Source organism: Falco cherrug, chromosome 1, assembly GCF_023634085.1.
Source record: "Falco cherrug isolate bFalChe1 chromosome 1, bFalChe1.pri, whole genome shotgun sequence".
Lineage (NCBI taxonomy): Eukaryota > Metazoa > Chordata > Aves > Falconiformes > Falconidae > Falco > Falco cherrug.
Genome location: NC_073697.1, coordinates 80,468,887 through 80,496,584, shown reverse-complemented (window position 1 = coordinate 80,496,584; position 27,698 = coordinate 80,468,887). Strand labels below are relative to the sequence as shown.

The following is a 27,698-nucleotide window of genomic DNA, read 5'->3' as shown; positions in this document are numbered from 1 at the left end:
ATAAACTTACAGAACAGCATAAAAGAATTCATCCTTCTTGAAAGATAGGCCTTTGTTTCCAAAAACCTTGAGAGCTCCCATCTGCAAACATCTCTCTTCCTGCTCAGTGACCCCACCCTTAATCTTCATGAAAACAAAACAGCTTTGTATTTTGAAGTAGATATCCATTGGATATTTTTTACATGATCAACAGGATGCATTTTTGTTTGGAACTGCACAAAAAATATGGGGATATGGTCATATTTTTAGACACATCAGAGCGACATGAAAATATTTCCATGACAAGGAAAGCCAAGAAGCTAGACATATGTCTAATGACCTACAATGAACTCTAAGTTCCCTTGGACAACATGAAATACATATTTTTATGGGGGCAAAACACCTCACTTTCTCTTTCAGAGTGTATCAAATCTTTAGTTTTACAACTTTTATACAAAGCAAGGCCACAAAATCAAACTACAGGCTTTAAGCACCTTATTGTAAGCCCTTGCAGGTCATAGCCCACAGTATCCCCAATGGTCTATGGAAGCAGAGGGAAAACGCACTCCTTAAAACACAGTTTTTGGCAAAAGAGGAGCTCAGAGGTTAAGGTGATAGACGACAGATGCCAAGCAATACATACACAATTTATATACTCAGAACTACTATTTCACTGTTGGAAAGCATCTGAGCAAGGCATGTAGTTCATGTTCATCACCAAGTTCAAGCATTACAAAAGCCTCTTAACTAAAAGAACGAGACTGCAAGCTAAATCAATTCACAGGGCCAGGACTGAAGAGGGCCATCTTTTTAGGCCTCATTTAATTACCCCACAAAAAACCATACACACATCCTTTTTTGTAACAACGTTTAACGGATTGGAGTAATTGCACCATGGAGCTCAAGAACCCTTACTACAAATACTTACAAGAACCCACTGTGTATCTTTTCAAATGAACTGGCCACTAAAGGTTTGTAGTCAACCTGAAGCTTGTAGACAAAGAAATCTGTTCTATGTACCTCAATATGTTTAAAATATTTCTGAACATATGTATAAGAAGTATCAAGATTGTGCACATCAAAAATGCACTAGTAGCATGTAGCACAGTCTTTCCAGCAGAGACACACACAGGCATTTCAAGGGCTTTATCTACCCAAGTGGTTCACCTGAGGACGTCCTGCACCTGGGAGAATGACAGAAGAAACAAACACATACAAAAAAATATTTCAATACTATAGCAATTCCATCTAGGCCTCCTAAAACTGTCAAATATATGGAAGTTTCCATAAGAAAGGCCTTTATCATCAGCACAGTATCAGCAACAGCAGCACCAAGTCTTTTTAACTTGGCAGGCAAATAGTACTTTGTCTTCCATTGAGATACATGTTAACTTGACATTTAATTACAGTATAACATTAAACTTTTACTAATTTTTCTCTCACAATATCGTTGCTCTCTAGCTTCTTTACAACTTGAGACAGTGGAAGAATCACACAAAAAAAAAATCCATCTCAACAAGATCACTAGGATTGATAACTATGCTATCACTAGGCAGTACCATAAAGACATTATAGCAGGTTAATAAGCCTAGAACACAAGAATATTATCTGCATATTTATTTTACAAGGTTTATTTCCTTCCTATTTGTCACACAAGTGAGCTGGCATTACTTCTTTCAATTAAATTCTGCATTTTAAATAACAGCATAAAATTGCATATATTCCACCCAACGCAAATCAGGCCTCTTTCAAAGCCACAAAGACCAGTTTTTTTCCATCATTCACTTGTCCAATATGCAAAGCATACTTGTCAATCAGCTGGCATCCCTGACAGCATAATTGCTGAACAGAACACAAAAAGACTTGAGGAGGGTCAGGACTAAAAGAGATACCAGCAACATTCCTCCTTGCACACTTTCACACTAATTTAGAATTCTCCTTCATTAAGATTCCCATCCAGTCACTGTTGCCGCAAAACACGGGATCTATGGAAGAAGGTTGAGAAGGCCTTGAAAGCCGGCAGTGTCAAATAAGTTGGTTTTGTACCACTCCTACTCACCTTCAGCACAAGCAGTAGCATCATTCACTAACTGGGGCCTCCTCCTTCAGGAGCTCCCAGACCCCATTTTTTAACTTCTTACCTGGTGCACACTCCCCTCCCTCAGCCTGAACACATGTGCAAGTTTTTCTCTGTGATGCCTAATGAAACTATATGTCACTGAAGGAATGACATCTTCCTTATTTTGCTGCTGCCAAGCCATTTTTCTCCATGAGAAAGTATACGCAGCAGCAGAAATGCTGAGGCTGTGACAATACAGAATAATAACAATAAAACAACCTTGAACTTGTCACACGTTCTTAGTTACCTTCACAAACACAAGCCAGGAATTTTCTTTTTGTAGACATCTTTTAAGTTATTGTAGTAATAACTGGGAAACTCTGACTTGCCCCCTTCCAAATTAACAGAAATCTGCAAATACCCATCATCAGATTCATCTTCATATCGAGGGCACATTTTAGAGTAAGTTTAGGTAGAAAACCAGAAGCATCAGTATTCCATCTCCAAAATTTATTTGAAATACTTTATAGGTGTCTGTCTCATGTGAAATACCACCACCCCTTGCAGCACTCGACCAGATACGTAAGTTCACGCAAGTGATTCAACAGCTACACACCACAGCGTAATACGTATTTATCTGGAGTTGTGATCCGTATCAGAAGATCCAGAGATTTCTTTAAATCATGATGCAACAGAAATGACATTTTGACTACTGATAGGCAGCCATTTCTTACAGGACCCAAGAGCAGATTTACTTTTCAGTCTATGCAAAATAGTTCCATAAGAAAAATCCAGCTTTTACCAATACAAGTATAAATGAGAAACACTGCTGCGTATTAGGACATTTATTAATAGCTCTATCCCCTGTTTCAAATTTTAAAGGAGGAAATCAAAACAGAGACTCACTATAGCTATATCTATCTCCAATTTTGCAACTATTTTAGCATTAGTGACATAAAAAAATCAAATGTTTTAAAAAATTCTTTTGAAAGCTGCACAAATACTATTGACTCACTACACTGATTCTGAGCCTTGCAAATATCAGTAATCCAGTATCTACTACTAAAAATTTGTATTAACTTAAGAATTTCTGGTCTTCTTACAGACAGTTATTTATATTCCACTTCCTGAAATGGAAATTCAAAGTTTCCTGAGAGAAAAATGCTTGTGACTCACTGTGGGGGTTTTGCCAGATACATCCCTTTAAATCCGAGCATGTGAGGCAGTATGGGTAGCTTATATAAAACTGAAATAAAACATTTTCTTCAGGTTCCACCAACGTACCCATTTCTAGAGTTATACTTTCAATCCAGCAAAACTTATGCTCTGTTAGCAACAGCGCACAAGGAAAGGATGTCATCTCAGTAATTTTCAGTGTTGCACAATTTATAACTTGGGGATACTACAGCATTATCTTCTAGATATAAGGAAGAACTGTTTTATGATGAGGGTGGTGAGACACTGGCACAGGTTGCCCAGAGAGGTGGTAGACACCTCACCCCTGGAAACATCCCAGGTCAGGCTGGACCAGGCTCTGAGCAACCTGATCTAGCTAAAGATGTCCCTGCTCACGGAGGGGGGTGGGGGGTGGGGGTGTGGACTAGATGGCCTTTAAAGGTCCCTTTCAAATCAAACTATTCGATGAGTCTATGATCTTCTTGGGACTAAAAAAAAAAAAAAAACCAAAAACATAAATGGATTTCAGATGGGAATAGAAGGAAAGTGAACTTGAAAAATCTGAAAGAAGCAGCAGAAGGAATTTCAGTTCACGTCCTTTCTCTGTTCTGTGGAAACAGAGAAAGAACATTCAATAGATGAAATCTTTGCAGCTTTGGTTAAAAGATAATCAATTGATCCTGATGGCCTCACTTATTAGCACATTCGCAACACGTGAAATTCACAAAAGTGAAATGGTTTAAAAGCAACTCTGCTAGTTCAGAGAGCTTAAAAAGCTGCTGTATGACTAAATAAAGTCTAATTCTCTGTTTAGCAGAGTGAAGGAATTTCCCCTCCCAATGCCCTACAGGCTTTTGATGCATTTTTTTTCCCTGTTCAGAGCTGAACTGATTAATAGCTATGGCTTAAATCCATTGTATGGTTTTGGCAGCTGCTGACGGGCCACTCCATCTACTCCCCCTTTGCTGTGCACATGTGCTGTTGAAGGCATGCTGTCAAATGCACTAAAATGATTCACTTCAAGACCTGGTAATTCTAGATTATGACTACTTAAAGAAGTTCCTTCTTAACTTCAGGTGTGGAAAACAAGCACACATACAAAACACACCGTCAATTTTCCTGTCTAATTTGGCATGCCAGTTTTCAGAGGAAATAAAAAGAATCATCACGTTAAAAAAAAAAAAAAAGGTACTTTTTCCACTGTTTACAGAGCAAGCTTTAATTAAACAAATTGCAAACCTTCCTATGAGCAACAATGCAACTATGAATAACAAGCAAATCTTATGACTACTGAAGTCTTTTTTTTTGTCTCTATAGTTTACACAAGCAGCATTGTCTTCAAAATTACTGTTTAGCTACAATGGAAACAGATCTGCTTTCACATTATCAAAATATAAACTCTCCCTCCAGTACAGTTTGGAACCAAGAATTCAGAAAGAAAACTATATTTAAGGTATTTATGAACATGATGCCATGATTTTTATTTCAACACCTTGCTTACAATACAGTCTTTGAGAGAACAAAAGCATCCCAAACACAAATACAGATCCCACTCTTAACACTTCAAGACCATTTAAATTCACAGAAATGCCTGGCAGTCATAGACACCAAGGAGTAAAATATTTAATTTCTAATGGCAACAAAAGGTTAAGTCTTTGATGGGTTTTGGATTATGTTTCTGCATGGAAATAAAGAGACTATAAGCTTTACTGTAAAAGAATGAGTTGGGAGTTCATGGAGATCTTGAAGTATTATTTACTTTCTTCATGCTTGAAAGTTCTAAGTCTTATTTCATTTCAACATTTTGGATGTTGCTTCTGTTATGAAGCAGTGCTAGCATTGTATCCACCAGTGTCACCATGGATAACTTCCTTCAGTTTTCCTCTCATTTGCCTCTTTTTAAGTAAAGAGGAATGCAGGCCTTCCATGTGAGGATGCTTCATCAAAATTTGAAGTTCTTGCTTGTTTTAATTGAGATTAGCAGCGTTGCTTTCAATTTCAGGTTGTCTCAACTAATTTTTTAAGCAACAAATACTTAAAAGTATCAGACCTGTATTTACAAATACTATACTGCCAATGAAAAAGGGACAAGAAGGTTAATTTTCACCCCTACAAGCACTGTTTTATAGCTAAGCATAAAAAAACAGAAAGGTTGTTTATCTTATTATTTTACTAAAAGTAGACCTGGTCTCCTCATAGGAAAATGTATTCCTCCTCCTCAAACCACACAATCATGAACCTACGGATTTCCCCCCACCTACCTTTACAAAAGCAGCACTTTCTTTTTCAAAGACACAGCAGACTACTAAGATCACAAACAATACTACAAGAGACCCAGCCATCCCATGCCCCTGCTCATCCTCCTGACATATAAAATACACTGAGTAGTCCAGCCTTTACTTTTAAGTCAGCCTGCCTGTTTCATACAGCCACATTTATCATCTTAGTGTCCTTCACTCACCCTTTTCACTCTCCTAACAAGGTTAGTAATGAGTTGCACTATATTTCTGTAATCTAATGGAAAAAGTTAGAGGACTGTTCCAGTTTCTCTTATGAATAGCAGCATAGTGAGATGAGACACACCTACTGGCATCACAGAGGTCCAGAACTTGAGAAACACCTGCAGATCAGTTACCTTAACAGTCATTTAATTCATTGGTGAAGTAATACTTGTACAGGAAGGTATCAAGGAGACTGCAAACACTTCACTAAATTTCATGAAAATGAAAGCTGCTATTATCACTCCTACACTCCCTCTCTCTCCAGACAGGTCTTTTCCAAGAACAGCCTGCAAAGGCAGTCAAACCTAGCTGACATGAGCAGAGACATCTGCAAAAGCTGCTTTGCCAGTACCATTTTTGTCACTTCTCAGAACAAACTGAGTATTTGGTGATATGATAGGATCAAAAGCATTTTTGCTAGTGTAAAAACTGATCAGAGCGTAAGTTAGGCTGGTACCACTGTAGAGGAGAGCATCACTGATATTCCTCTTCCTCCTGAGCATCCCAGTCCAGACGCGAGAAATACCCACACCTACAGTACTATATGCAATTTACGTACGACATTACAGTCTCTCAGGTCAATGGATGAAGAAATTTGGCAATACAATTAATTTAAATCAAGGAGATGTTAAAATCTGATTCCAGTTAAAGCACGTTTCTACCTGGAGTTGAATGAAAGCAACAAATAAGGGGGGGGGGGGGGGGGAGGGGAACAAATTAGAAATAAGTTAAACATGTGGTCACACTGAAAAAGCCCTTCACACTCTTTTGCAATGAAAGATATCCACATACTTCCTTCTGTAAAACAAAATTTAAGTTACCTTAAAACTTATCTCAGTTGTATTTAAGCAAAAAGTGGGCTGAGTCGCTATGAACTAAGCCCCTCACTTTCTCCTTATATAACCTTCCTCTGAAAGTTACTTTATTCTGCCACTACAGTAAGTGAAACAATATGTCTTGCTAAAGAACCACAGACCAAGAGCCAAGTGGCTGGAGGGGACAGTTAAAAGAGGGGGGGGGGAAGGAGCTACCTGGAAACATGCACCACATACCCTGACCTCCTGTCCTCTTCTGCTTCATTCCTTGGTCCTGTATTACCCACCTGGGGCTTAGCCTTTAAAAAGCCACCAAGCTCTTAGAAATAATATTTCTGGTAAAGTGGCTAATAATCATCTACTACATGTTAAAATGTCGCACAAAGTAATACTTACCCTGTTGGCTGTTAGGCTGCTTCTGGTGAACATCACTGCACTTCATTATTTAACAGCTTCCTCAGCCTTCAGAAACTGCCTAGACTAGTGGGCTGAAGGTTATTAACATTGTAAAATGCCTGCAGCTAGTATTTCCAAGTTCTCCAAGACAGTAATTATTGCCCGTATTATCATTAAATATTAGCACCTGTTCATAAGATACAATCCAACATGCACTTTCAAGCTGGCCATTACATTTCTTTTGCATACTAACACTTCCCACCCCTCCCCCCCCCCCCCCCCCCCCCCCCCCCCGAGAAGCTACACTAGGTTTCTCTTAAAAGAAACAGGAGAAAATATCGATAGCAAATTATTTTTCTTGGGTTTGGATAATAGAAGATATAGCATTAGGAAAAAAAGGGTCTATTAACATGGGAAAACACTAATTGTATACAAAATGCATGCTACAGAGTTCCAGGATGCTCTCTTCATTCTGAAGGGAAAACACCCCCACAGATGGTTATTTCAATAAAAGCTTTAGACAGCAGCACAGTGGTGCTCAGGTTGAAGCAGGTCATCATCTAGGCAAGAGCAAAAACATCCACTTCCATTAGCAACACCCAAGTCCACAGGCACACCTGGACTCAACCAGCCCAACTATGATAAAAACACTCTCCCCTCCTCTAGTTAGGAAAGGTGGTCAAAGTTCTCTGAAACTGCAGCAGGCTCCCTAACAGAGGTCTGCTTAAGTCTTCCAGACTGCAAAGATAGTTTCACTTCTAATGATTTTTGTCGCTATTGAGTTTGAGTGGTAAAAGCTTTTACCTCATCCTCACAACTTTGAGTATTTTTATAGGCTAACCGCGGAGACACCCAAGACTCCACGTAAGGATGGGGTGTAACTGAACTAGCTACTGAAGACTGTGTGTTCCTTACACATTCACGTACCACATCAAACTGCAGAGCATCAACAACATCTTCTGTCATCCTTAAAGAACTGGGAGATACACACAAAAAACATTTTCTCCTGGGAGTGTTAAAAGTGCACATGGGTGGCAAAAGCCAGGATTAGATAAAGCTATGGAGGTATTTTAAAAATCAACTTTTCAATGACTCCGTTAATTTAAATGGCTCTAAGGCCCCTCCGAGCAGCAGCCCACCACCAGTCCCCCCAACAGAAAAGCCTGAAGATCTGCCCTGTGGAACAGACGATGTCTTTCAGCTGTCCACAGGGTAGCAATTACAGAAGAGCAGTACAGTTGTAATGCAGAAACACCAAAAAAAGGGGGTTTTTTTCTCTACGTTGCTATCATTGGAAGTACTGTAGCTTCCAGGGATGTTCAAAGGAGCTGGACACAAAAATATACACCAGAGAGTTTATTTATAAGAAGTCAAATTGGCTGGAGAAAAGAGCACTCAAGTCCTCTGCTTGCTATCCCAGCTCTAATGACAGTGGAGAACAAGAGTCTGGCGTTAAAATACTTGCTTACACACGTAGAAATACACCTTTTACTCTCACTAAGTTTACATTGACTATAAAAAGCATTTCTTAGTATCCAGATCCACAATTTTTCCCACCGCTACTTTGTTAAATGCCAAGCAAGCAGCAGCTAACAGAAAATGTATGAGAGAGAGCTTAGTTCTCAAAACTACTGAGAAATTCAGGGTTCCACAAAAAGTTATTAATCAGCACTTAATTCTGGATGCCATCCATATTCTAAAGCTGGCATAGCATTTGAATAATTTACTTGCCAGCTGATTTTCCAGATTACATCGTTAACGGACATGGGATGGGGAAAGACTGAGAAATCCTGCTACCCACAACCCCAAATACGAAACACCGATGTGGAAAGTACATCCTCATTCTTACACTCATTTCTGGTACTTTACAGTCCTCCTACGCAAAGTGGGGAAGTTTTGTTTCTTTTTTTAAAGAACATACTTTATTTGTTGAAACTGAGGATAATTATGAAATGTTACATCTATATTAATAACAACTGTAATTCACAGAAACTAGAGAAAAACATCATAATGAGAACAAAATAACAAAAAACACCCCACAACTGAAGGTTTAGAGCATATTCCTGTTGTTTTAAACATTCCATGCTATCAATCAATACAAGTTCAGCATAGCTATGTTAGTTTCAGTTGCCATAACTCATTTATTCGTAATGCAAAATAAAACAAAACCAGAGAAACCACACACACCCCACAGGACAGCAAGGGCATTTTCTTGATTTTATCCAAGTGTAAACAGATGTTTATATTTTAAAGAAATCTATTCAAACAGAGTCAGAAACCATTTCTAATGTGTCCTTTCAGTATCATGTTGTTGTTACTGGGAACTTTTATTTTTTAACAAAAAAACAAATGCAAACCACAGACTATTGATTAAATAGAAATTTCATAAGTAACAAGGTAACAAAAAAAAATCCTAGGTTGTTGGGGTTTTTTTCCAGCATACTAAGATATGTCAGTGCAATTGCCATCTCATTCTTCAAGTTTTGACACTATATGGGATTTATAAAGGGAGCATTTTTTGAGGTTAGGGAAGGAATTTGTCCATAAGCAGCAAGTACACTTTGGTGCTTAGGACTGACTGAATTCCCTTTTACTCCTAAAGCATTTTTCTTGCATTGTTCATTACCAAAGTGCATAATTTTGGAATTTTAGAAAGCTGAATCCTGGCAGCACAAACCAATCAAAAATAAAGATACACACACAGAACAGCCTGCAGCTGTGAAGAGAATGAGAAGAGCAGAGAGAATAAACAGTAGAATGAAAAGAGCAGCCAAGAAAAAAAAAAATAAAAGCCACAGTTGATACTAACTGGGAGAGTCTCAATTAAAGAAAGGAAAAAAGCCTTTGGCTCATGCAGGAAACAGAATCAGGAGATAGCAGTATAATATGCAAGCTGACACATGCAAATGATGACCCACTATGTGGGTGATGCTGTATTAAGTAGTCCAATTTTTTTTTTTTCATGTATCTGGCTTTTTATCATCAGGTCAATGTCACGCCCCTTCTTGGAAGCTTCTCACTCCATTTTCTGTATCTATCTCAGATCAAAAGTCAATCTTCTGGTTAGCAGGTGGTCTCACACATCACTTATTTACTCCTCCCCACCTTTTTTTTTTTTTTTTTTTTGCCTTTTTTTGGGGGGTGGTGTTGGTTGGTTGGGGTTTTTTTATTGCAGGAAAAACCTTTACCAAATTCTTCACAGATCTCCTGAGAAGATTAACTAGAATGGTAAAATTATTCCCCAATTTCCTTTTAATATTCTCAAAATAAAGAATTCATAATTGAATTAAGTTGGAATTTATTCGAAAAGCTACTGTAAGTAAATGCAGGCTCCTAACTAAATTTTTCTAAATGACTCATGATTGCAGCATCTTCAAGCTTTGCAAGCATACTCTGATCAAGCTATGCTTCCAGAGCAGCTGCAATGCAGGTATCCACAGGGCTCACGCTACCCTTAGAGAATTTGCTGAAATGCCTCAACATCAAGAAGCCACTGCCAAACACCGCTGTGTCGCCTGTGGACCACCACATTTGATAGCTTGTCACCGGAGACAGTCACAGCCCATCTACAGAACAAGCAGATCTTGCTTTTACAACTACTTACAGCCACTGCTTTGTCATTTCCTTCTGGAAAAAAAACTCCCACACATCCACCTTGAAAAGTAAATGTCCATTCCGACATTTCAGAGAGCATGCAGATACTAAACTAAGGAACAGAGTAGTGGATGCAAAAAGGATCATCTTCAGCACTCAGCACATGGCCTCTCATCTTACTTTACAGCTACCAATTCCACTCATTAAGTTGAATACAAAATTACTCGTTTTGACATGCAACCCAATGCCAGTGATTTCAAGGCCAACTTTCAACAGACAGCAAAGCACCAGAAAAGATGCTTACCATCCTGGACACTCCCATCTGGAAGACAAGACACAGAGGTTAACAGATATTAAAGAGTTGCATTTTGGGTTTGGTTTTTTTTTTTTTTTTTTTCTTAAATGCAGGTCCTATTATTTTACAGGGTTAGCAGTTAGGAATACAAGCAAAACATGAAAGCAGCACAATTATTATGGTGATTATTTGAAAGCAAATGAAAAGTTGTGGAAACACGCAAGTTACTCTCCCTCTGCAGGCTCTATGGAAGATGTTGGCCAAGAAAAAAAGGAGCAGGACCATCAGTTCACATGCCTTCTGAGCACTGGGACTCATATCCAAGTGACACTTGGGTTTTTATCCCATCTCTTCGTTAAATACAGATTTCAAAATTGTTATCCCAAGTATTAGCATGCCAAGGTGGTTAGAAGCAGAGTGAATATAGAAGAAGATTGTTTGAGACAGTTTCTTAACAAATGCCACACTACTTTTTGGAATAAATTTGAAACAGTCTGGTCAGTACTTCGAATTTCAAGGGCTAAAAAAAACCTTTCAGACATACAGAGCTGGTTTCATAACCCTCTTTCAACTGGTACTGCACACTGAGGATGAGATTGTTACACAGTGACAATTAAACGCACAATTCGTTCTCTTGAAGCCTATTCAAGACAATGGAATGTGAAGTCTCTTAAAACTAAATGCAAAGTACTACACACCAAGCAGGTCAATTACAATAAGTTATACAACAGCCAGATACAGGAATCTGAAGTTAAACAAAACATTGGACTACTGCATACAGTCCTAATCCTAAACACAATTTAGTTTACTGCATATGGAAGCATGAAACAGTGTAAAACAAAGTCACATGACAAAACAGTCATTATAGACTATGGAACATACTGTCAGACTGTTCCAAAAAAAGGAGCTACTGGTCCTCAGCAGTTTCAGTAAGGACATGGGTTTAAACACATTTTAAAAAAGAGAACATCACAAGAAGACTGGGGTGCAGGGCCTTCTCATAGTTAAAGATTTTAATCACATCTTCAAATATAACTTCATTTTAAATTCCTTAAAGCAACAGCTATTCATCAAAAGCACTTTAAGGTACATGCCTGCTGTAAGTGGTCACACCACAAGCACCCAAGCTCAGCTGCTCTGCTGCGTAGACAACAGTGCAAACTTTAATGACTAACCCGGCTGTTTGTGAGAAACCAATCCTGATTTGAGACCTTGCCCCAAACCCTGACTATGACAAAACCAGTTACTTAGTCAAAAGCCTTCACTGCACTCCCACATTTCTGCTGCCCTCAGAACCGCCGCACTCTCTCAGGGGACTGGTTTCAGTAATTGCCTTTTGTTTGCAAGCTGGGGAGGACCTCTTCCATACACTAGAACTCACAAAAAACTTCATGCATTTCATGATCGTGTGCTTCTTATTCTCATCACCTCCAAAGTGGGAGCGAGCCCTTACACTGAAGGTCAGCCGTGACCTTAAATGGTTGGTGGAAGCATAGGGAATGGACAAGCATCTCTCCCACATATATACGTATGCCTGTCTCAAACACAGTCATTAAGGTCATCTGAAAATCCACATGGGAAATAAGTCCTACCAAATAGGATACAGCCTGTGTTCCTGCCTCCACATCCCAGTCCACACGTAGACTATTCAAAGCAGTAATAACTCAAACTGAAGTGGTTGCTGGCTTTTGCATTCTAATCAAACAGGCATATAACTGGCGTGGACACCAAAAGACTATTGAAAAAAGGTTCATTTCTGGAGGTGAAGCTGTATATGCCACAGTCAGAGTGTGTAATCTGCATAGCTGAGGAGCTGTGTCTCCTTGTGGAAAAATACTTTCTGTACAGCTCCTCTTGGGAAGGAGAGGGGAGAGAACATGCCAGAAAACCACAACAAGTAGCATTTTTGGAGGAAGGCACTTCCTGACCTTAGCTTTCAGATAAATCCCAAACTCAAGACATCTATAAATAGAAGAAACAGGAAAAGAAATAAGTAAGATATCAGATGTCACTTGTATAAAGCAGAACTTTCCTTTTTCCTTGAAAGAAATTCTGATTCTGTTTCCCTAAGGCAACACACAGTGTGTAAGAAGCCATGTCTTACCAGCCTAGATAGCTGGCCCTGCTATTTTGTCGTTATCTCCTGGCTCATTTTACAACTGATTTAGAAATATTCTTCACTGCTGTTCATAAATAACATTCGAACCCTTCGATACACTCAGCCAACTTACCACAAACTCTCAAAACCATTCTAGCATGTTAATTGAGTTTCACACATTATGGTATGGTTACAATACTCATTACTGGGTGTCTGATTTTTTTCTACCACTTTATGGGTATTGCAAAGCTGGCAAGTTCTAGCTGCATTATTTCCTACCGAAATTAAGATTACTCTGGATCTGCCTGGGTAGGTATTAATTAATCATGTGTAGTTTAAAAAAAAAGTATCTTGGGAATGGCATTTCAGCAGCTATCTAACAGCAGAGGTGACAGGCCAATATTTGGCTGACAAACGGTGACGACCACACTCTAAAAATAAACAGCAACATACCAGGCAGTAAACTTCCCAAAACTATAGCAGAGATGGCTGCTTTCTTTTTTCTTTTTCTTTTTTTTTTTTTTTTTTTTAAACAAAAACTTCACACAGTAAACCAAGACGCCTTGTGAAGTTGCTCACAGCTAACAGAAGTAATACTTCACCTAAAAACTATTTATAAAGGCCGGGGTAACCATCAGAGCACCTGTTTCAAACAAACCTCCTTTGTTCAAAAGAAACCTAAGGTACCTCATACGCTGGAATGTGGGCCAATGTCAACAGCAAACCCGAGTGGATTTATGTAGGTTGTGTCACTATAAACCATGTTACCTTCGTCATGGCTAAGTGTACGTTTACCGTCAAGCCAAGATGAACTGTAAAAAAGTGCCATTATTTTCCCTTTTAAATTCACATAGAATATCATTCACATAAGAACGTTAGACCTTAAACAGCAATGTTGGTTTATGAACCCAGTAAAGTTAGGAGTATTACACATGCCAATTCCGACGAAGACATACTGAGGGCAGTTGTACTTTTTGTTTTAAAAGTGGACAATAACTTGTATAATGTACACTATATTGCAATTTGTAACTAGAGAGGAGTTTACTTCCCAGTCAGAAATTAACACATGTGAATGAAAGTATTAGTCAAAATCACCCTGCTGTTTCCTTCTAAGCGTTCTCCCACTCAGAAAAATACCTGGAGTGATGACTTTAAGGCACAAAATTCAAAAAAGCACTATCAATGGAAGTTTAGAAAAGCAGAAACTTCCAAGACATCAAATTAGCAATGCAGAGGTTAAACCATAGCACAAGGCTAGATGCAAACAACAAGCAAGAGAAGGGAGAAATTAAAAAAGGATTAATAATTCACTTGGGCATTCAGAAACATACCATCTTCTCACATGGATGAAAAAGAAGTATCCTACCCCAAACCTCAAATTTGTTTGCTCCAGGCCCTTCGAACCTTTACAAAGCTAACAAAGCATTTCTACACCACCATGTCACATACACAATCATATTTTCCAGCAATACCCAATAGCCTAGAAAGTTTTTTCAACCACTAAAGCAATATTCCTCTAAAAGTCGTCTTAAATAAAGTCTTACAAGCTTCTTAAACAGGATATAGCAGTAGCTGAGACCAGCTATCCATTAACAGTCAGTCTGGTAAAATAAGAGCTAATAGCACTAAAATAGATGGCTACTTAAAATAGGGCAGAGACGGACTCCTCTCCTCCACCTTGGCAATTATCTATAACAACAACCATCACCCTTCCCTTGGCATTGTTACCTCAAATCTTTTTTAATAGCTGAGCTGGAACTGTTGCCATCTGATAGTTGTTCAGTGGCCTATGACCAAGCAGTTGGCATTTTCGAACTAAATCATCATGAATTAAAACAAGGCATCGGCGCCAATTAGCAGCTTTCAGCGGTAACAGAGAAGCCATGACAAGGATGGAAACTCAATTACCCTCATTCCAGCAAGTGCCTGTTCCTGGTCAGCGTGTAGCTGGCAGAGCCACTTGTGTTTCCATACCCACAGTGCCTGTGAAATACTTCAGGCTCAGGTCAGCCCACTGTGACGCTCACGCAGGGGCTTGGGCTTTGTGCTTTGTGGAACAAATGTGCTGCAGACCCTCAACGGATTTAATGCGCCGTCTAGAAACGAGTACTGCAGATCGACAGAGAAGACTAAATGCAACTCAGACCGAGACCCTCCCCACTACCTTTCCATAATTCAGAGTGAAAACTGCCTCGCTGAGAGCATTTACCATCTGCTCGCTACCTCCTTACCAGGGAACAGATTCAAACTACTTAGCGACTGCACCAATAAAGAAGAATTGAGAGACACCACCTCACCCGCACTCATCATTAACCAACAACAAAATCTTACTTCTTGTTTCATATTCAGACAGAGCATCCTCCATAAACTATACCCCCATTTACTGTTTTTCTTAAGATACATTTGCTACTTGCTCCTTTGAAACTACAACCAAAAAGGAACCTACACAATCAAACTGTGGTTCTCCATGTTCACGTGGATATTGAGATTGGCATTTATTCTCAGTCTTGTGATGAATGAATATTTCATTCACAAGCTAAATTAATATTTTACAAATTAACTGTACTAATGCAATTTCAATCAATGGGCCACTTACTGCCTTCGCCAGAGAAGCTTCGAGTCACGAACCACCCTCCACAGCAAATCACAAAACAAAAAAAATCACAAAACAAAAAAAACCACAAGGTGTCACCATCAACTACATCACTTGAGCTTTCAGCATCCTCTCATGACTTTAGCCACTGGGATAGAGAGCCCAACCACACAACACATCTTTGCCATGCATTCTGCACCAACAGCACCCAACACCTGCTTGTTTCTTTGTTTCTGAATCTCTTTGGAGACTGCGGTGCCTCCAGACTCGAGGAACGGTTCCACAGGCAGAGGTGCCCAGCAGGACCGTCAGCCCCCTTCCCCTCACTTTTTAATAACAATTTCTAATCAGCTATCACAGAACCCAGCAATACTTTAACAACATAGCCTTCTCTGCTGCGGGGCCTGCTCTTCCTCAGTGATACAACCTAATACGTTTTAACTACATTTTAATTGTGCAGTTGCTAACTTAGAAAGGTCAAAGCTATTTCAACACTAAGTACCATCATACATAAACGTTGTAAAATGCCATGACTTCAAAATACTCATGTGGCTATTTAAACAAAAGCGTGTCTTTCTTATTACTAGAGCTATGCCACTTCTAAGAACTGGGTGTGCTGCAGCACATGGGGCAACGTGAGCGATGGGACACAGTGTGTGCCCCAGCAGCACCTGCTGCCCATCGCAGACCAGGAAGGGCACTTCAGACACCCACAGCAACACCAGCAACGCACACAAAGTCATCTGTAACACCCCACAGCCAAGTCTCCCTCAGTTCAAAACATATCTGAATATTTTCTACTGCATCCATGTTGTGTCCCCACATGCCTTTTGACAAAGTGGAAATCCATGCAGTCATTCAAATGAATGCTGGCTATTCACACAACTGCAACACACTACTGGTTTCAGCAAAATTACCTATTTTGGGAAATGTTCTGTGAGGGAACGGCTTCCTGACAAGATTAAGCAATTATCTTGAAGTCAAAACAAAAACATTATAGGATACATTTTTTAGAAATGGCCCAATAGGTTTCAGATACCAAATGGAAAGAGTGTACATGTGTCACTTGCATACCAATAAAATTTTCACTTCACATCTTAGTTCTCCCCCAGGAAAAGTGCCCACCAGCATCCATTTTCCAGCTACCATACAACAAAGCAACACAAATATAGGCAAGATTCAGTATCAGCAATAAAAAAAAAAAGAGCGTATCAGGCCTTAGCATCTCTTATCCACCCAATTCAGTGCATGCAAAGGTAGCATTACTACCCACGTTTCTTACTACTGCTATATTTTAATGGGGAAAAACCTTAGAGATGGAGACTTATTACAAAAGTTTCCTTTGACCTTAATCCTCGGAACAAACAAAATTGTAAGACATCTCTCTCAAGAAGCATCTTGCACATATGCCTTACAAGTTAAAAAACATTTCTCAGTTTCAGAAATGCATCAAGAATAAATAATCTCATATTCCATCCAGTTTGGGTTTTGGCGGGGGTTTTTTTCTTTGTTGTTTTTTCTTTTTTTTTTTTTTTTTCTTTACACTTAAGTGTTTGAAAATGGAGCACCATCTAATCTCTGGGGGAGGTTCAACTGTTTCAAAGGTTCCTATACACAACCACATAAGCATTTATTCTCAATCCTGTAGCACAAGTCTTCACACCTTCAACTGCACCAAACACTGACATTTGCAGCCGTGATGTAAACCAGACTGAGTCACTTGGATCTGAGAAAGAAAAAACGATCACACACCACCCTCTCAAAATTAAGTCACTTTTCTTTTGTTCAGCTAACAAGATTGTATCACTTATCCTGTTTATATTGTAGCCTCACAAACAGCTGGATCCACACAAATGAGGCAGCAGAGAACATCAGCATGGGAAACAAAGCTCTTAAACATGCGTTGCTGCTAGAAAAATATGATGTACCATGAAAAATTTAGCCTCTGGTTTCAGCAAGCTAAGTGTCAAGCTGAAGCTTCTTCCAACTGCATTGGTGGTACAGCTTTGTTTTCCCACCAACTGCTTACAAACCACATTTGTGTCACATCCTACCTCACCCCTCTAAATTTGGGGTTATTTTTTTGCTTAGCAGGACAAGAAGTCTCAATGACTAATTTCAAATTGAAAAGACAATACCAATATTTTTTCCCCAATTACAGTAAAATAAAGATGGGGGCAGGAGTACCCTTAAAAATACAGAACCGCAAATAGAAACTAAAGGGAAAAAAAAAAAAAAAAACCAACCCACCCTCAAAAATTTTAAAGCATCATCCCATGGGGAACAGGATCCATCCTCCCTTTGGAAACCAGAGATGACTAGAAATGAATGTTTTGACTTTATTAATCAAGTTTATTTTAACTTTAAGACAGGGAAACAAGCAAGCAAACAGAAACAAACAGCCTGCAAAGACAATAAACAACAGGCACGCCTGACAAATGTGTCTTCCATGAAATTTAATTCCCCTTTCTCAGTAATTTACACTGATACCAGGTGCATTTCTATTGTGTTGCTTGTGTTTACCAGAATACAGACAAATAAAAAGAAAAATTGGGAGATGTTGCTATCCATATAAAACCAAGAAAATTCCTTCAGTTTTTATCAGTGCTGGAAAGTAATCTCATGCTCCCACCACCACCACCCTCAAGAACATTTAAATATTTTAACCTTATCTTACTTGTTCAGCATTTTGATTAGGTGATGATTTACATGCTGCTCATTATTGCTGGCCAGAATTCTTTAGAGCGGCTCAAAATGAAATATTAAATCACTTTTACTCAGGTCAGACAAGACAGAGATACACAAAGAAATACATCTACAGATATACGGGCATAACAGAGACACCCAGAAAGAACAAAAAGCTAATTTTAACTCCAAAACAAAGCTGTAAGAAAAGCACTGCAGTAGGGCTCCTCCCTCTCCCTTTTCAAGAAAAGCGGTCAACTTCACCAACTTCAGAAAAAGGGAAGCGGAGCACCACTTCCATTTTGAGACTTACTCAAATACATCCCTCCATGCAAAATATATCCAGCAAATTAAATCTGCAACACTGGCTGCAGCAAACAAGGCGCGCAGGCTCAGCTGCCCTTCACAAAGCATCTTTGTAGAGCTATCTTTCTGCCAGCGCTCCTTTTGAATTCCCAAACAATACCTCGCAAAAATTAGATCTCCCACTGTGGGAAAGTTCCCAAAACACCAGCCAAAATATATTTTCTCATGAGGGTACAAAAAACCCTCAATGAGGAAGTCAAAGTTCTTACAATGACTGTTCAGTATACATACGGCTATTCTTGAAACACGCTAACAGCGCAAGTAGCAGCATTCCGATTTAGGGGAAAAGGTTATCACAACCCGAGGAGTATTTCACCAGAACGAATCGGTAGCTACTACTCTGTAATTCACAGAAGCATGTAGACTTTTAAGCAGTAACTGTTTTCGCAAAACTGTAGTTAACCTCTATTGTAACAAACGTAAAATAAATGAAGCACCTTCAGAGATTACATTTAAATCTTTTTTTCCAGGTACAAAGTGTTTTCTATTAATAACATCACAACCCACAGAACCCTGTATCCTCCTACTAAAGAAAAAAATGATTTTGAGAAAGGGCTTGTGTTGTCATTTACTTTTGCTGATGTACACTTTCACGCCCAAGACAAGAACAAACCACGAGCCTTCTTTGTCTCCAGAAGTTCAACAGATTATTTTCCTTCCTACTGGCTCTGGCAGAAGGGCAAGCCTGGCCACGGCCACCAGTGCTGCCCTGCCACAGCCCTCCGCTACCGTGGCCCCTGCAGCAGCGCCGCTGGCTCCCCCGGCTCATCGGGGGGAGCGAGGAGCGGTGGGAGGGTGCTGCTGTCCCTTCGGCTCTTACACCTGAACAGCATGTCAAAAGGCAAGTAGACAAAAAAAAAAAAAACCCAAAAAACCAAGCTTGGGCTGAGTAGAAGATCCCTGGGCTTCAGGCCCAGCACTGCTCACTTCAGTAACTGTCCTCGGCAAGACTGGCACGGAAAGGCAAGGCAGTGCTGTCATGCTCCCAGCTTGTAAGTGCAGGAGAGCATGGCCACAAGGCTGTCAAAAACACGCTCGCAGCTCACAGGAACACCCCCAGCCTGAACCCAGCGCAAACGCTCCTGCAGCCCCAGCAGGGCAGAAATCAAAAGCAAACTCCACCAAACAGATAACTCATCAAGTAGGAAATACACAGACACTTCCCAAACCACCCAGTTTCCAACTGGCTCAGAAATGTACAGCTGAGCGAGGTGCAACCTTCTGCTGCAATGAGAAAGCAGACAAGTGCTTAGGACAAAGCTTCAAAGTGGCTATTTCTGCTCTATAGGTGAAGGCTTCCTGATCGCACCAAGGTCTCCGCAAGCGTTGGTCAAACTCCTGTTGCTACAGGATACAAAAACCTACAAATGCAGCAAGTACTAGCCCTGTGACAGTGGCAACTATGGCAAAAAACCCTAAAAAGTCAATGTTCTTGGCATTCTCAAAGGTCTTGGCCACAAAGATACAAACTGCTACGGGAAAATGCACCCTCCGTCAGGAAGACTGGGAAATAAACATATTTTCTTTCAAAACAAATGGGATACTGAGCAGCCTGTTGCAGTGCATGCCCTTAGTTTTGGGAAGGACATGAAACTGATGGTGGAAGTTCATAATCAGACGTTCCAGGGCTGTTTCGACAGACTGAGATTAGAGAGGTCGCAAGAAAATCTGAGCTACACAAAGGTTTTCGGTTTTAGTTATCAGCCACAAAAAGACTCGTTCATACAGTTAATTTGGCTGGGCATGAAATTATGCTGCATAGTAATACCAGCTCAAGAGAAAACATTGAGAGAGGGGAAAAAAAAGCCTATTTACTTCAAAAATACATTCTCTAATATTATTTCTGTACTAAACAAATACATCGCTTGCTTTGTCAGGTAAAGGTCTCATTTTTTCCAAATAGCTGCTTTCGTTTTTTATGCTCCCAGTTCGATGCTGAAACACGGCAAGAAAAACCTCCATGGCCAAAGGTATATATATACATACATGTCTATTATAACTACTCCTGTTTCATATGTACCCACCTCCCCCAGTTAAAGCCCAAGAGACACCACTTCACTTACAGTTCATCAGACACGTTCTGGGGACGTTAACCATTCTGAGTAAGTTTTCAAAACCCTGCAGCATCTGGAGGGCTTTTTTTGCTTGGAATAACTACCCTTACATCTGACTTCACGACAGCAACTCTACTTCAAGCCAGCTGCCATGCGAGAGAAAAGTTCCTGGACCAAGAACGTGCAACAGCCTTTCTTCATTAAGCTGCATAACTAACCATGCTCACAATGATAACACAAAACGTGATGGGGCTCGTGCCCCCACTTCAGAATTAGTTACTGCAGAGAGCAGAAAGCCTGAACGCTACCATGGGAAGTGTAATTAGGAATCCCATTTTGTTGGCCAAACGGGCTCCCCCCCAAAAAACCCCAGAATGTCAAAACCTGCAAACTAAAGGTACTCCTGAATAAGCACATTACAAAGTACCGAGATGCACGACGGAAAGACCGTTATAACAATGTGATACAGCCAAACACCAGGCATCAGCTGCCACAGCCCTTCACTTTTCAGGGTGACCGAGAACCAGGAGGGGAATTTAGCAACAGAACCAGTTGTCAGCATTGTACTGCAGTTCGCAGCATGGTAACAGGAGTACCCTCCTCTTCAAATACTAGCACCAGAAAGATGGTAACATGGCAGCATGCTAACAGTGAAGAAAATCTGAACCCAAGCTCCAAAATATTTCTGTTTTCCAAACGAAAGAAATCCCAAATAAGCTCTTTTGAGAAAGATAATTTTAGTCTTCTGGTGTATTTGATATACAGACACACAATAAGCCTGAATTTAAAGACTAAGTATAATTCTTTATGCTAGACTCACACATAAAACGCTTATTTTCTCTGATCCCATGAAACTAGACAGCTTTGTATTTATTTGCTAGGAGATTACTATAACAAGAAGGAAATGTTCTTTTCTGGCTTATCTGAAGACTGCACACAATCATGCTATCAGTGGTTACAAGTACAAAAATAACACAACTGGGGAACAAGCTGAAAGTTTATTTGGAACAAGCATAGGTAGATCCTATAATTAAACCATTGTTCCTCTCAAGTGCTGGAGAAGGGAATATCTGCTCAATGACAGCATCCTGTTCAGATGTCTTCTGACATCAAATGACGCACTAGTATCACGCTAAGGGCTACTGCACAGTTCTACCCGCTCCCCTTGAGCCGTGGTCCAACGCTGCTCCCCCTCTGCTGTTCGTGACTACTGTACTGACTTGCCTTGACACACCATGCCAGCAGTTTCCAGAAGAAAACTTTAGGCACCTAACACATGTAAGGCATACATTAAAAAAAATCTTCTTCCTGCAGACGTCACTACGTGGCATGAAAACAGTGAACTAGTATGCAGAGTTTCTGAGGTAACTAGTAATTCATATACCATGCCATGCAAATGAGTTGTTGGGATAAAGGGAGAGATTAGGGCTGGGTTTCTCTTGTTTGAAAACAAAAGCAGCCTTATTTTTTCAGATGAAGCTACACCAGTACAGAACTGAAAGCTTTCTAAGGTGGCCTGTGACACCAATAAGAATTTGTTTTGAGAAGACTTAAAGGTAGAACAGTTCATATAAGACGACACTTGGAGAAAAAAAAAAAAAAAAAAAAAAAAAAAAAAGGCAGATTGCTATTACTCACAGCTTAAGGGCATAAAACCATTTGTAATTTATGAACATTTAGAAGTTAGATTCCCCAAAGTAGTTAAATTAACTTCCTAGTTCACGTCTTCAAAGAGAAAATGAATAGTTTAATAAAGCAATTAAAGAGGAGAGCTCTGTTACACAACAGGCATGTTAAAAGTATAGGCCATGTACATTTTTTTTCTCTTTTTTTTGAGCTTCTTCAGTCAATGGAGTGTTGAGTCATAATTGACAAAATTCAAAAAAACTCTGTAAGCGAGGACACATGGAAGAGATAAGAAGCTAAGAATTTTCCAAAGCAATCGCAGAATATATTGTTTACTTCAAAAAAAAAAAAAAAAGAAATCAGTCCAGTCCAAAATTACCGAGACACTGTTGTGCTACAGATGTTCAGGCAAAGTTAAGTTTGCCTTCTCCGACAACGCGTATCAGATCCAGCAGTTCCCAGAGCTGTGCGTACCAACACAAGCTGGCCAGCCTACCGTCACGGCTCTCCTCCAAGCCTGCAGTAAGGTAATTTTGCCAAATTTGTACCACGACAATCCAGGGTGAACAGCAATGTCAAAGGCACGTTTACCTCCTCGTGACCTAGGAGAAGCTGAGCCCCAGTGGGTTTGTTAACACAAGAAAGCAGCGTATATGCTGCTAACACACTTCTCGTGTTATTTCCTGCACTGACATGAATATGATAAATATATTTTCTCTTCCCAACCCTCTCTCAACTTTAAAGATACCTCATGGCTTCTCAAAAACCAAAATTAAGTAACTACCCTTTACAAGACAGCATAGCAAGGAAAGGAAAATACAGGTAAAGAGACATGAAAAGTTACTTTAAGGAAGGAAGAAAAAACAAGGTCTTTGTGTCTTTCTACATAAACTTTTTTTTATTTATTGTACTTAATAACTGAAAGATGATTTGCATAAGCATATGTCTTTCAAATTCCCATGCTGCTGTAAAACAAAACGGGATTTCCAGGACACAGAACCAGCTCCTTAAGGCACACAATTCAACGTGAGCCGTTCACAGAACTGCCAGGCGAGTTTGCTGCAGCAAGCCCTGCTCCCCCCAGCAGCAACAGGAGGGCACGCCTGGTCACCCCCCCCCACCCCCCCCCCCCGTCCCAAGTATTTCCAGTGCTAACAACACATGACGTTTCCCACAAATTTGGTCTTATTTGTGGATTATTTTGGCCAGTGTCAGCTTCATGGATTCAAGGGTGGGTTTCTTTTCCTGTGGCGATTGCCACAGCAGTCTTCCAGTCTGCTGATTCGGGAAGTTTTACAGCATTAACGCAGCCCTGGTGTTCCTGATTTAGCTCTCTGCTCTGTGCCCTTCACACCAGCTTTATCCCTGCATTCGGGCTGATTTCTTCACTGCGTCATTCCTTACTTTCTGTCGTCTTTTTTTTTTTTGTTTGGTTTTTTTTTTTTTTGGTGTCGTTTATATTTTTCCCCCCTTGTTATCCCTTCCAGAGAGCAGGGCCAACTGGCATGGGCAGGAGAAAGTTTAACAGTTTGCAGGGCACAGATCACATCACGGGGGAAGCATCGTCCCCCAGGCCCAGCCTAGTGGCCCCACTACTTGACCAACTGGTTTCTGAGCATCTGCCAGTGTCGCTCCTCCCAAGCACCCGACCGTCCTTCGATACCCATCTCCCAAGGCCGGGACACCGCCGGCAGGCTGCCCTGCCTGGGATTTACACCTCTACCAAGGCGAGGGACCTCGCCACAAGTTTGCAGAGGGTGTCCTGCCCAGGCGGGAGCACTCAGCCTCCTTCAGCTTTCACAACCTACTGAAAGGCCGGGTCCAGTGCTGAAGGCAAACAGACATTTGGGAAAGGTCAAACAAGGACAGAGAAACAACTTTAGCACCATGAAAACGCGTTCCAGCAGTGGCAGCTTTTTTTTAGAAAAGAAGGAAAAAAAAAAAAAAAGGAAGATCTGCAAAAAAAAGACACACTAAATACAATGCCTGTGCAGTCAGTGTATTTTTCCATGGGAGTTTTTATTTTCTCACATGTATTCCATGAGTACGAGGATAAAAATAACATTACCACAATGACGTATCCCTAGGAGGAGGAATGACTTATGGGTGCCGACCGAAAGTCAAGGTTTCCTTGTTGCCCCCAGTTTGAAACGCCACCAGCCAAGCAGCCACGGCCAAGACCCTCGCAATGCCACCCCTTCCCCAAACCCTCCAGCGGGGCCCGGCTCGGGGCGCAGGGCGAGCCTTTGGAAAATGGGACAGATGGCCTTACAACTCCAAGCGAAGTAACTCCTCGTACCATTTGCTACTGAACCGCAGCCTGGTGCGGGGATCAGCGCAAAGCTCATTAGCCTTCAGACAGTTGGCAGCGGCGGGCGCCGCAGCAGCCCCCGGGAGCGGCAGGGGCTCACGCGGTGTAGTTGGTTTTCGGGTCATGTTAAGTCAAAACGTGTCTGTGCGCGCCCCGGTCCCCAGTTTCACCCTCCCCAGCCCCCCCAAGCGCAACGACCCCTACAAGCGGCTCGGACACCCGCGCCCCTCCCGCAAGGGGGGCTCCCGCGGGTCCCTGCCCGGCGTCACCCTGCCCGGGAGCGGGGCTGGCCGGGGACCGCACGGAGCCCTGCCCGGTGTCGCCGTGCCCGGCTTCACCCTGCCCGGGAGCGGGGCTGGCCGGGGACCGCCGCCGGGCTCGGCCCCGCGGTACGGAACGGTGCGGCCAGCTCCGGCCGGAGCTGCGAAAGTGGGGATGGAACCGAGACCCGGGGCCACCGCGTACTGCGGCACCGCAGCAAAACACACACACAAAAAAGCCAAAAAGCAAAACAAAACAAACGAAAACAACAATAAAAAAACAATACAAAAGGAAACAAACAAAAAAAAACCCACAAAAAAACCCACAAAACGACACTCAAATGAATTTTCCTTTTTACCGGAAGCAACCTTCCAAATAAACTCAGCCAGAGGATGTCCCCCCACCCCAAAAAAATTAAAAAAAAAAAAATTAAAAAAATAGGGAGCAGGAGGAAAGTTGCTGGCGTCAACGCGCCCCTGCCCGCCCCGAGCCCGGTGCTGGGGGCAAACCCGCGCCGGGGCCGCTGGGCTCCCGGTTCCCCCCGAGGGGCCCGGGGAGGTGCCCCCCACCCCCACCCCCGCCCCGGGTGCGGGTCCGCCTACCTGGGGGCTCCTCTCCGCCGGGTTCTTCATCACCGCCTGGCGGAAGCTGTTATCCACGTAGGACGCCATGGCGCCCCTGCTGCCTCCCGCCGCCCGGCCGGGCTCCGCCGCCGCCCGGGCAGGGGATGGGGGAGGGCCGGCCGCGGCCTGGCGCTGCGGGCTGCGCGGCCGGAGCGCTGGGCGAGGAGCTGGGAGGCGGCGCGGAGGCACCGCGGGCTCAGCAGCGCCGCCGCCCGGACCAAAAAGCGGCGGCGGCGGCCGAGCCCCGCCGGTAACGGCGGCGACAAGGGCTCGGCGCTCCCTCTCGAACCGGCTCTACGCCTCCCGCCGGCCCGCTCCGCCGCATCCCCCCGGGCACCACCGTGGTCGGCGCCGCCTCTCGCCTCCTCCTCCTCCTCCTCCCATCCGGGCTGATGGGGGGCTCCGCGCCCGCCCCGGCGACGGGGAAGTTGCTGGCTCGGGGAGGCGGAGCGGCGGGGAGGCGGGACGGGGGAGGGAGGCGGGGGGGGGGGGGGGGGGGGGGGGGCGGGTCGCTGGGGGCCGCGGCCGGCGGGGTCTCCCGCCGGCCGCGGCCCCCAGCGACCCGTCCGTCCCCCCCCATCCGAGACCCCGCCAGCAGCGCTGCCTCAGCATCCCCCCGCCCCCCGAGAATCCGGTTTTTAACCCTAAAAGCGAATCCTGCCCGTGTGCATCATCTTCGCCGCTCCACGGATGCATCCTCTGGATACCGGCGATGAGCGAGCTGGACATTAAAAAAAAAAAAAAATAAATAAATAAATAAATAAATAAATAAAATCAAGGCTCGATCTGGGAACTCCCTGCTTGGGCGAGGCCACCTGTTGTCACTCTTCTTCAAAAGTAATCTCTGCATGCCGGCTGTCCCCTCTGTCATCGCGATCTGGGATGATGGCGAGGAAGGGATGGGTGTGAAATCTTTAATTTCACGTTTTTGGGGTGGGTCATCTTTGATTTCACGGTTTTTTGAGTGGGTAATCTTTAATTTCACATTTTTTGGGGGGAGGGGGGTTATCGAGCGGCTGCTGCTTCTCACGTGAACTTAAGGTTTTAAAGGATAAAGGTCTCGCAACATGGCTGATTTTCTTTGTTTTGCCACCACACCGAGCACGTCTCGACAGCGGCTTGACAAACGCTAGTTGTGGAAATATTATTGATGTGCTGTTTAAGGGCAGCGTAATACTATTAATGTATTTGCTTTTACAAGCAACAAGCATCCTTTGCTGATACGGATCACGCAACGTAAATAACATCCACGTTAAGGAATCTGCTCCATTTCCACTCGCTGGGGGTGTTACACCTTTTAATCACAACGGTTAGTTGTATTTTAGTCTCTGCAATTTTTTATTTGTAACAAGTCAAAGGGATAACCATTTTTCCCCCTTACAAAACTCCTGGTCTCAGGAGAAAAAATCATAACACTTTTACACGCACTTGGCTCTCGAAGAGCCTGTGGCTTCAGGCAGTCACCTACCAAACCTACCGAATTTCTAGATATGGCTCATTAACAAAGATAACTCCTTGGGACAATCCCACTCATCTGTGTCAGCAAAATATTTTTGCAGCGAATACCAACAATTCTGGGCAGACTATGGGAAAAGACTAGGGAGGGCTCCACATCCTGACCGCATTGTGCTTATTAGTAGTCCTCACGGGGGATTATTTATTTGCTTTAACGAACAGATTGAAAATGTAATGTCTGTTGCCCTAAAAAAACAACACTTTGTAATATGCCTTGCATTCATCATCCAGAAAGTATCCTTTCTTCAAATTAATCAAGCCTGGCATTCTAGGGGAGCGCCAGCTTTTCTGAAGCTCAGCCTCCCAACTCAATTGCTTGCTACAATTCCCTTTTTTTGTGGGATACAGGGATAGGGCAAGTCCCGCAGGAATGCAAGGAATGCTCTCCTGGGCTCCTCAATCACTTCAGGGCACCCATCACCTCCTGCTACAGAGGAGCTTGCCTGACATCTTCATATCTCTACATCAAAACAGAGCTACCCACTCTATTTTAATACGCAATTATCTTTCATTTCAGACCTCTTAGATATAACAGTATCAAGCGAAGTGTTTCACTGATTAATTTTTTGTTGTGTTATCTGGTGACACAATACCTGTGATTCACAGCGATATTTAACTTCAGCTGATGGGGTTCCAGGGGCTCTAATTGTGCTCTGACCGGTGTAACAAATGGTGTAACAAATCTCAGTCGTTACAAACAGATGTCAAAGGCCTAACTCACGCTACGGGGATTGTTAGAAACGGGCATGAA

At 42.2% G+C, this 27,698-nt stretch overlaps 1 protein-coding gene across 8 annotated transcripts in view; it reads right to left on the bottom strand.

Annotated features, from left to right (window-relative positions):
* Positions 1–25,862, bottom strand: part of RAPGEF2 (Rap guanine nucleotide exchange factor 2) — a 199,003-nt gene extending 173,141 nt beyond the window's left edge. For 6 of the 8 annotated variants that reach the window (XM_055699475.1, XM_055699370.1, XM_055699528.1 and 3 more), the window contains exon 1: positions 25,412–25,861. In XM_055699475.1, the coding sequence (XP_055555450.1) occupies positions 25,412–25,480 (69 nt within the window). In that variant the 5' untranslated portion in view covers positions 25,481–25,861. Of the gene's footprint in view, positions 1–25,411 lie in introns of all 8 variants that reach the window. The other 2 variants (XM_055699703.1, XM_055699655.1) reach the window with 1 other exon arrangement.
* Between the last annotated feature and the right edge of the window lie 1,836 nt (positions 25,863–27,698).